Source organism: Clytia hemisphaerica, unplaced genomic scaffold (assembly GCF_902728285.1).
Source record: "Clytia hemisphaerica strain Z4C2 unplaced genomic scaffold, Clytia hemisphaerica genome assembly, whole genome shotgun sequence".
In the NCBI taxonomy this organism is placed as follows: Eukaryota; Metazoa; Cnidaria; class Hydrozoa; order Leptothecata; family Clytiidae; genus Clytia; species Clytia hemisphaerica.
The window spans coordinates 39664-50963 of record NW_027103443.1 but is presented as its reverse complement, the minus strand read 5'-3'; the positions used below and the strand labels follow the sequence as shown (position 1 = coordinate 50963).

Below are 11300 nucleotides of genomic sequence, written 5' to 3'. Positions count from 1 at the left end.
GGGACATTTCTCGATAAAGTGGTGTGCGAGATTTGACAAAAACAAAATTGCTCCTTTATAAAATGTGTGAACTAGACCACTTTTGTAGTTACGCGTTTTCTTGTATGCCTGAACAAGTAGCTTTGCACCAGTACCAACCTCAACCATCTCAGGAGGTTTTTGGATGTCTTTATCCAATGGAAAAAGTCGATTGAAAAAAAAATATATTCAAAGAATTTAGAATATCCAGGACATTCCAGGACATTTTGAAAAATTACAAGAAATCCCAGGAGTTTCAAGGACTTTCCAGGAGAAAACATTAATTCCAGGATATTCCAGGAATTTCCAGGAGCGTGGCCACCATGTTCTAATATACGAGAATAAAATAAAATTTAGCTCCACGAAATAAGTTTGCGTTCAATTTTGTCATCCATTAAATTTTGTTTTGAAAAGATATTTTCTCAAGCCAGAAAATGAAAAGTTCTTTATAAGCACACACAATTTCAGACCCAATTTGTAGACAAAAAGTCGCTGGAGAATTTTGGAGGAAAGTATTAAGCAATAGAGTTCACCTTGAAGAAAATGTTGATCGAAAAATCTTGTCATTTGATAAAGGATTGCAAAGTTTACAGGCCCTTTTTTAATCCAAATATTTTCTTACACCAATGTCAGAAACAATGAATCTCGTCCCATCTTATTTCCAACACTTAAGTTAGACAATAAAATTTAGCTATCAACAAAAGAGCTCATTAAAAATGCACGATATATGAGATTATGAGCATGCATACCTCGTAATATTTTTAATCGTAGGGCGAGCATGGTTACAATAGCATACTTCTCCTGTTTCTTTATACCTCCATGGAATCTGAAGGCAACTGACGAAGAAACTTTCCAAATTCTTAAAACACATTAGCAATTTTTGGCCCAAAATCAGTCACTTTTAAGTGAATGTCAGGTTTAATTAAAAGACCTCCGAGATAAGTCTAAAAAGCGTGTAGCGTGCTACAACAGCAACGAAAAGAAGAGATAAGCCAAGTATGATTAGATGGTGTATGTTTTATATTTTTTCTGGAAAAAGAATTAACGGTTGGATTTGGCAACACGTTCCAATTCATCCTTCTTCTTGATGGCGTAAGAGTTGGATGATCCCTAAATGCGAAACGAAACAGAAGTTTTAGTATTGCATTGAGAAGATTAATAGAAAACGAAAATCTTATAATGTTAAAATGTTTTCAGCATCAGTCCTATCGATCAAGTATCACGTGGCCATTTATCAATGAATGACCATCACTTAAAAAGATTTTCATCAACTGCTGAAAATGTTCAAGATAAAGATTTTATATCTCTCGTGTGTATATGATACATTGGGCTCTTTCAAAAAAAATTAAAATATGGGGGGGTGAAGGTAAAACATTTTTTGGAAACCCCCCCCCCTGGACAACGAATATCACCCCCGGACATTCAAAATCACCCCTAACCAGAGCCAGTTTGCCTATTAAACAAGGCAAATTTTGCAGATTTCTCACTACCCCCGGACAAAAATTTTCCGGAAGAGCTTATTGGTCTTCAGTGCCAGAATCTTGTATTGACCCTAACCTTGGAAGCGTTGATAAGTTCATCAGCCAAGCATTCAGCGATAGATTTGATGTTTCTGAAAGATGCTTCACGTGCACCAGTACACAAGAGCCAGATGGCTTGGTTAACACGTCTTAATGGAGCAACATCAACAGCTTGACGACGGACAGTACCAGCACGACCAATACGGGTAGAATCCTCACGAGGTCCACTGTTGATAATAGCATCACACAATACTTGGAGTGGGTTCTAAAAATGTAAACATTCGATAGTCAAATGGTTTAAACAAAATCAATCGCCTTTGACATTCAATCTTAGAGACATGCCAAGGTTGTACCGAAGAAACACTTTTTTTGCATTGCACATAGAAGAATGCAAATGTAAACAGTTTTCTTTGAAATTTTATTTATGCCAGTTTTGACACCCAGAGTCTATATAAGACAATAAGCAACGCCCTGGCAATACAGGAGTAGGACTAAAGAAATAGTTCTCTTGTAGAAACAGGACGAATGAATATAATCTAAGTTGAAAGAATATTGGAATTGCCAGTTTATAGCATCAAATTATGAAAATCCAAGCTATGAAGAAAAACGCAAATTCCTTTGTTTTCAGTCAGTTTTGACACCCCAGTTTCACAAGGGAAAAAGAAGCAACGCCATGACTTTCTAAGAAAAAAGGGAAAGAATAAATCCTGAAAATTTGCAGTTAGTTTTGCACAATTTGTGAACCAACATGGGGCCATCCCACTGTTCATGTTGTGGAACAGAATGGTCAAATGGTTTAAACAAAATCAATCGCCTTTGACATTCAATCTTAGAGACATGCCAAGGTTGTATCGAAGAAACACTTTTTTTGCATTGCACATAGAAGAATGCAAATGTAAAACATTTTCTTTGAAATTTTATTTATGCCAGTTTTGACACCCAGAGTCTATATAAGACAATAAGCAACGCCCTGGCAATACAGGAGTAGGACTAAAGAAAAAGCTCTCTCCAGGCAAAATTCCAAGCACTCTGGTCACTGGCCGTTTTTTGACTTAGAAATTGAGTTTTGGTTTTCGAAAGTAACCAAAACTTTTTATGAAACCCCTGAAGGCCACTTATGAAGGGTTTATTTTCAAGGATTAAGCATTGCATTTGCGAAAATAGAAAGAAATGTATTGAATTGAATTTATTTTCAATCATCATGAAAAGAATACATTTTGATTTTGCTCACTATCTTCATCTTTTTGACAGTTTTGTACACAAAATACAAATTCTCTAAATATTGAGTTTCAAAATATTGAGTTTTGAAACTCAATTCAAAATTGAGTATTTTTTGGCCGTATAACGGCCACAAAAAAGTGCTTGAAATTTTCACTGCTCTCGTAGAAACAGGACGAATGAATATAATCTAAGTTGAAAGAATATTGGAATTGCCTGTTTATAGCATCAAATTATGAAAATCCAAGCTATGAAGAAAGGCGCAAATTCCATTGTTTTCAGTCAGTTTTGACACCCCAGTTTCACAAGGGAAAAAGAAGCAACGCCATGACTTCCTAAGAAAAAAGGGAAAGAATAAATCCTGAAAATTTGCGGTTAGTTTTGCACACTTTGTGAACCAACATGGGGCCATCCCACTGTTCATGTTGTGGAACAGAATGGTTGTATGTTAGAGTGATTAGTATTGGTCATCTAATAAAGTCTTCAATTCTATTAGAAGTATCAAAGACAATCCCGTGACCTATTTCCCGAGTAGAATTTCTATTTCAGAAGGTAAATTTATCAAAATTTTGATAGAGAAATAAAGACAGTAAACAGTCATATTCTCTCATTCACGCTTAAAATTTTAAATGTGTGAACTAACATGGGGCCATCCCACTGTTCATGCTGTGGAACAGAATGGTTGTATGTTAGAGTGATTAGTATTGGTCATCTAATAAAGTCTTCAATTCTATTAGAAGTGTCAAAGGCAATCCCATGACCCTGCCCAAAACCACCTCAAACTTAAGTATGAACACAGAGAGTTATCTCCATGAAAAATTAGCTGTGTTGACAAATTGATGTTGCCAAACATTATAAAGTTTTCAATATGGAATTTAGATTTTAGTCAGTTTTGACACCCCAGTTCAAAATGTGAAAAGAAGCAACGCCCTGACTGCATCTTAAATTAAAAAAAAAAAAAAAAAAAAAAAAACACTGTTTATTTTGTGGTTCTGCTCAGTCCTATCGATCAAACATCATCCATTGATAGCGTCAAGGTTAAAAAATTTACATCATAGCAAAACATTCTGGGCTTAAATTTATGTCATGAAATTATTATAGACACTACATTAACAAAACACACAACAGCGGAAACAAAGTTTTGTCTTTTCAATTTCAATCAAATTTGGGATTCCTTCTAAGAGTTAAATGCAACAGAGATTGAAAGAAAGAACATTTTGTTACTGTTGACTTAGCTTGAATGTAAGATTTAATAAGAGAGCTGTTTCCATAAAAGCTCAACATACATGACAAAATTAGGATGTTGCCAAGCATAATTAAGGCTTCAATATGGGATTTTGATTTCAGTCAGTTTTGACACCCCAGTCCAATTGTGAAAAGAAGCAACGCCCTGACTGTATCTTACAACGAGAAGAAATTATGTGAAATAACCTGCTAATGCATTAGTTTTGCTCAGTCCTATCGATCAAACATCATCCATGACAATGTCAAGGTGTAAAATTTACATCATTGCAAAACGTTCAGAACCTAATCTAGATAGCCAAGGGTCATTCTATTTTATATCCATACAGGGGGTGGACGAACATTTCCAGAGGGTATTCCGAGAAAAAGTTCCAGGGGGTGTTTTTTCATTTTTCCATGGGGTTAAAAGTTATTCTAAAATTTCCAGGGGGTAAAAGACTGATTTTAGTTCGTCCACCCTCACTTTAAGGCATCAAAAGGATTTTTCCAAGGGTATTTGTTCAAATCTTCTCATTTTCCAGCGGTATCTACATATTTTCAATAATTTTTTTTGACTTGAAAAGGTTCGTCCACCCCCCCCCACTGTATGGTTTTTTAATGGAACAGCCCCAAGTAGCCAAGATATGAATATTAATACACAAGCAACATCTTCAGAGATCAATTCAATACAAAAATGTAGGCAGATGGAACATTTTTGAAGTACAATGAGTAGCCAATTTGCTTTAAATTAATTATTTGACCCAAAAAACTACTAACCTCTCCAGTAAGCAAATGCATGATTTCAAAAGCATGTCGGATAATACGGACAGTCAACAATTTCTTGCCATTGTTTCTACCGTGCATCATAAGTGAGTTAGTCAATCGTTCAACAATTGGACATTGTGCCTTTCTGAAACGCTTGACAGCATATCTTCCAGCAGTGTGGGGAAGGTAGACGGCATGTTGTTCTTTGACAGCAATGTAATCCTAAACGGTAGAAAATATTGTATCACATTTTGACAAAGTTTTTTGTCTCTGAAGTAAATTCAATACCATAGCCACAGTCAAAAGAAAGTAAAAGTATAATTCTAAAACATAGTTATGAGGTATTCTTTTAAATTCTAGTGTTAGTGAGAAACATATTAAAGCATGCAAATGATTTAATAAAATAGAAAAGCTTCTGCTCTTAACAAAACTTGTTTTTGGTTGCCATTGACATATAATTTGATTGGGATTGTTCTGTATTGACATAACTTGTCCAAGAGATAGTCAATTGAAGGCATAAAGGCTTTACAGGGGATCCCAATCAAAAACAGTGTGACATTTTGAAAAATGCCCAAAAACAACCTTTTCTCATAGCTGACGAAATCTTAAAAAATCGATAAGTCTTGAAATTTTACAATGTTAAGGGAAATACTAAGACATTATGAATTAAACTTTTTTTCTCGTTAATTGAGCAAAAAATGTGGCTTCAACTCAAAATTTGTATATGTTTTAGAAATGTAAGCCACACAAATTAGATAAGAGATCTTAGAATGGGACTTTCTTAACTTGACAGAGGAAAGGTTGAATTTTTCAGAAAATGTTAAATGTACATACTAGCTGTTAAATGTAGTTTTTTGTGGCTTACTTTTCAATAATTTTTAATGTGACTTTATAAGCCACAAAATTGTACTTACAACAAAATTTTTGTATGTTTTTACACCTACAGGTGTTATACTTTAATGATTGAGTGTCAAAAACTTAAATAATGTGAGACACATTTTTGCCCACTTAACAAACTGTAAGCCACAAATCAGTGCAGCTAATGAGAAATTTAGCCCTTTGCTGTCAATGCTGAAAAGAAAGTATATTTCTGACTGTTTCCATTATTGAGAACTCAGCCTTCAAAATTTCTTGGTAGGATCAGCCACATTTTTTGCTCACGCTTCATTTCCTTGTAACTTGCCTTTAAGTAAGCCACAAATATTCGTCCTTTATGCAATGGATAGCTAAATTTCCTCAGCTTAACCACCAAAGCAATCCTAAGTGTAGGATATATTTTCTCAAGTTATGGTCAATTTAGTGGCTAACAGTAAAAATGTCACAAAACTGGGGTTTATTTTTGATTGGGATCAGGGGGTTCTTCCCTCAAGAGATGACAAAAACTTGTTTCCAGCCCCTTTCAGAGAAAATTTTAACTTCCAGGCGAGTTTTACCTTATTTCTAGATTTGTTATTATGAAATTTCCAGATAAATTGGCAAAAAAGTTTGTTTATACCCCTGCAGGGACTGGCAGGGCTGCAAATAAACATTTTTAGTCAATCGGACATCGTGTCCGAAAGAAATGAAATCCTGTCGGTCAAACTCAAAATCCTGTCGGTCATTCAGTGTAATTTTTTTTAAAGTTACGGAGAAAACGAGTAGGAAAAATAAAAGTTGCCTTTGAACAGTTTGTTACTGTATATAACAGAGAACTTGATTCGATAAAAGTGATCTTAGAAACACCCTTGGAAGTTAAGAAGAAAGGAAGTTGATAAAAGTTAACTTAGAAACACTGTTAAAAGTTAAGAAGAAAGAGAGTTGATAAAAGTGATCTTAGAAACACTCTTGAAAGTTACGAAGTAAGCGAGTCGATAAAAGTGATCTTAGAAACACTCTTGAAAGTTACGAAGTAAGCGAGTCGATAAAAGTGATCTTAGAAACACTCTTGAAAGTTACGAAGTAAGCGAGTCGATAAAAGTGATCTTAGAAACACTCTTGAAAGTTACAAAGAAAGCGAGTCGATAAAAGTGATCTTAGAAACAAAGAAGGTTACGAAGAAAGCAAGTTGACAAAAGTAATTTAGAAACACCCTTAAAAGAGTTATATACAAAGAAAGTGGGTTGATAAAAGTGATCTTAGAAACACCCTGAAAGCTACAAAGGAAGCGAGTATTAAAAGAATAGGCTAAGTATTTATTTTCAACTCTCAAGTTAATGGTTTATTCTTTTTTCATTCGGACATCATGACCGAAACAAAAGATTTTCAGTCGGTCAAATAGCTTTTTCAGTCGGACATTGACCGATGACCGACGATTATTTGCAGCCCTGCCCCTGTATAATTTTTTCTTGGAAAACCCATTGAAAAACAAGCAATGTATATTGGAACTACACCAAATGATAATTATTGAATGGAAATATAAAAGGAAGTAAAATAAGAAACGTATAGGACCATATTTGAGTGTTGCTAATTTACATCTTTATGCAAAAATTCAGAAAAACATAATGAAGAAGTCTCAAAAATTGCCAAAAAACTTTTTGCCAGCTTATTTCCAGCCAGAAATTGAAAAAGCCAATCCTCAGAAAAGCTTGCATACAGGCAGAAGGACACAGGTTAATTTAAAGGACGCCCTAGGTAGGTCCAAAAATCTTTAGTTAGTAACCTTGTAGTGTATGGTGCGCTTTTCTTTTTTGAACATAATACTTATTTGATAAAGTATGAGTTGTGAGTTGGTCCTTCCGAGTTGCGAAATAATAAAGGTGCGAGTTGTGAGTTGAAAATTTCAGGTGCAGACGTTAAAATTTCGAACTAACTTTTAGTGACATCATAGACTGATTTATCTACCTCATTTTTGTGAGGATCAGGCCTGGCCCTGTATGGCGTGCTATTGCACTCGCACACGCTGGTACACACCTAAAATGATTTGCGAGTGCTATTTCTAAAATATACAAGTTTGTACAAAATCTCCTTTGAGAATGCTAATAGCACGCCATAATCTGTAACATAGAGTGCTACTTTGGCACGTGGGAGGTTTTGTTTATGGCCAGACCTGGAGGATGTACCTAAATCTTTGATTGTGACCTTAATACTTTTAGTTAACTCGAAATTTTGTGACCATGGCTTCTTTATGCACTCGCCAGGAACATTTGATTTGCAGTTTTTGCAAAATTCTGACTATGTTTATATTGAAATTTGCCTAAAGCTAATTCGCAAGCAAAAATTTGAAAAATGATGGAATTAAGGGCAATATTATTACACAGTGATTAAAACTTAAACTGAACGAAGAATCGGTAATCAACTTTAGTCCATAACCAACTTAGGATAGAGCATAAACAACATTCTTCTAGAAGATCAGAATAAATCACAGGGACTCACTCTTCGAAACTGAGATATACCTTTCAAGCAAAGAGCCTTCAAAAAAGAATTACAAAGAAACATTCAAATCACTTGTTTGCATGGGGCTGGGGGAGAGAGTTGAGAAAACAGGGTCCAGGGCAGGTACCCACCCCCTCTTCTGTTTTCTTCTGTCATAGAACATTTAGAGGGAGTCCATCTTTCTACCAGCAATGATTGATATAGACAGTCAATAAGTTTCATTTGTTAGTGTTTCCTGCGGACTGTAAATGTGCTAAAAACTGCTGCTAACTGGAAAGGTTCAGTCAATGCCCCCCCGCAGAGCTTTTATTGCTTCGTGTGTCAGGAACTTTTGACTCTGGTTTTTCTGTCCCTTTTTGTTGCAAGTTGTGATTTCCATGTACTGAACCTGAAATCTTCATCTTAAAAAATCACATTTATGTGCATTTGTAACTCGTAACCCACTAAAACTAACTCCTAACTCTGCAGGGCCAACTCGTAACTCACATTATTATTTTATTTGAAAAAGTAGTATTATATTTGAAAAGACGTATTATATTTGAAATGAAGTATTACATTTGAAAAGAAGTATTATATATTTGAAAAGATACTAATGGACTAACGGACCCCTGAGAATAGCACTATCTTTTTTCTTTTGTTTCAATTTTTTATTATAATTTGAAGACATTTTACAACCCAACTACTTAGATCATTTTGTATGTAGCTGATGATTGTGAAACTTATCGTAAAGTACTACAAAAAATGAAGTTTTGAATTTTTGTTTTGTTATAAGGCTCCCTCCCTCTGGTAGAGCATATTGTTGTTGTTGACAATTATTTTCAACTTATTTGATATTAGGAAAGACAGTATAATTTTTTAAAAGATGAATTATATTTTTGAAAAGCAAGTATTATAAAAAAAAAGTATTTTATAGCGCTTTTGCGCGCCATAAGAAGTGTGTTTCAATGGTACGGTCCCAGGATTTTTTCAGGCTACTTATTGATTTTGAGCTTGAAAAAGTCCTGAGCATGACAACACCACTAACCACTTTTGGGTAGGACTTTCCTGAAAACAGATGACCATAACTTTCTTACACAAAGTTAACCTCTGAAGGGGCTTGAAAAATTACCATCTGAGTAAAATAGCTACATTCTTATCAAAAACCTTATCATGTGCCACGATGTCAAATATGAACTTTGTTCTCATTCAACTTACTTTGTCCTATGAAAAAGCCTAGTCCTTGCAAGATTGAGATCGCATATTCGTCGCGCTCATCACATATTGAATGTCTAATTACAATCAAACCTTACTGAACCATAATAGAATTGCCATCGGGCATCGAACAGTTCAATTGGCATCCCCCCTGGTAGTATCTATCAAAACTTACAGTCAAACTGATATCGCTGACTTGAACTTCACTTGGGTTCCATTTGCCAAATAATTTGATTTCTTGAACTTCGATTGCTGCTGCTGGAGCTTCAGCTTCTTCTTCGTCCCATCCAGACATGTTGGCTGGTTTACCTGAACGAATCCATAAGAAAGAAATTTACTAATCATGATGCTGCTCTATTTTTTCAGATGTACAATCAATGTGACAGCCAAAACAACTAAAATCTTCGATGGAAAACATCATAATATCCAAAAAATGAGTGAAATAATTTTGAGTCCCATTGCTCCTTGGAAAATGGATAAATTTGTGACATTTTGAACAATATTGTAGTGAATTTACCTCAAACTCTCGGTTCACAGCCTCTAAAAAGAAAGAAAGATGTTGACATGTGCGGTAAAAGAGGGCCGTAGCCGCGTAGAAAAAACTGGGCCCGAGTTAAAAATTGCCCGCGCAACATGCTCTGTAGGGATAAAAATTGGTATAAGCGCAATTAAAACATTCTTAGAAACCCTGTGAAATCATTAATAAATTCACAAAAACTAAGAAAAATCATATTAAATTGTTTTGAGGGATATTTATTCAAAAATATAATCCAAATTAAAGAATCTAGGAAATGCCTATACAAACGCACGTTGTGTAATAATGAAAACAAAATGACGCTGATATTCTTCAGGTAACAAACAGTTTGTTTATTAAGTTGTTTCTGCTTATGACTATAAATTCATTGCAAATCATTTCAAACAAAGCTGTGATTCATTGAATTCTGCCACTGCACTACACACTTACACCCCCCGCCTGCCTCGATTGTTCGTCATCTCGTTTTAGTTGATTGAATACATCAGACCCTGAACGTTGAAAGCTGAATCATAGAGGAGTAGATAGAGTGTATTGTCTGTACAAACACACAGCTAATTTCAAAAATTCATTGCCGTACTATTTATTACACGAAGCGATAAACGTGAGATACACTCTGGCTGGTACAGCAGAGCGACCATTCTACTACCAATGAACAACCTATGAAGTATAAGTATAAGCCCGAAGGACCATCCACAGAAGCGAATCTTTAACCTTTCTTGCTTGCAAGAAAAAGTCAAGCCTTAGAATGTACGCCGTATTTTGACGACGGATTGAATTTAGTGGTTTCTTGGTTTTGGAGCGGTATATTTTTTTAAATCTAGCGGAAATTTTTACTTTCAATCTGGAATTTGTATAAAAACGATACGGGCCGCTCAAGGCCGCGCATCTTTAGGATATGGCCCTTCGGGCTTATAGTTCATTGCATTCAACAGTGTATGATAAAAAAACAACAATCGGCAGAAAGAAATGTTTTTTTTGTTACTTGATGTATGTCGGGGGGCCCTATGTCAGATTTCAGAAAAAATCATCTAGCTCCGATTAGAACGCTACCGTAAATCAGTAGTATCATCACGCCTACAGCTCGGATAAATAAATACGAAGTTGAACTGTAGATTCCTCTTCCCCTGCCCACGTGTAAGAAGAGCGCACACGAAATGCTGATATGAAATTCCTCATAATTATCATGTATACATATGGTTATGGAACTATACTTTTTTTTTACTTTTCTACTTTTACTTACTTTTGACTCTGTGAAATGAAACACTTGGAAGGTCGATCATTTTGTCATGCAATTATTATTTACGTTTACTTAACGTAAACAAGATTATAGTTTAAACGTTTGTTTCCAAACTCTGCCTTGCTGTTTTCCCCGTAAACCGCGCCCTAACAGCTGTAAACTCTATGCATATATATTTTCCCGGTAAACAGACGATAGTGTCGTCTAGTTTAAACGCTAATCAAATAGACCTTTTCATAAATTA

The 11300-nt window shown here is 35.1% G+C and overlaps 1 protein-coding gene across 1 annotated transcript; it reads right to left on the bottom strand.

Moving 5' to 3' along the window:
• Positions 1 to 1020: 1020 nt before the first annotated feature.
• On the bottom strand, positions 1021 to 9887 carry LOC136798166 (uncharacterized). The gene is made up of 5 exons (XM_067054746.1): positions 9802 to 9887; positions 9460 to 9593; positions 4755 to 4964; positions 1576 to 1803; positions 1021 to 1128 (listed from the first exon to the last, which is right to left on the bottom strand). The coding sequence occupies exons 2-5, from the start codon at positions 9577 to 9579 to the stop codon at positions 1060 to 1062; spliced, it is 627 nt and encodes a 208-aa protein (XP_066910847.1). The 5' UTR covers positions 9580 to 9593; positions 9802 to 9887; the 3' UTR covers positions 1021 to 1059.
• Positions 9888 to 11300: the final 1413 nt, after the last annotated feature.

What these genes read in the sequence shown, in the direction of transcription:
- LOC136798166 (XM_067054746.1), bottom strand. Translation starts at nt 9,579, where the DNA reads ATGTCTGGATGGGACGAAGAAGAAGCTGAAGCTCCAGCAGCAGCAATC. An exon ending in TGCATTTGCTTACTGGAGAG is followed by an intron (nt 1,804 to 4,754) that starts GTTAGTAGTTTT and finishes TTACATTTTTAG; the next exon opens with AACCCACTCCAAGTATTGTG. An exon ending in AACTTATCAACGCTTCCAAG is followed by an intron (nt 1,129 to 1,575) that starts GTTAGGGTCAAT and finishes TTTCGCATTTAG; the next exon opens with GGATCATCCAACTCTTACGC.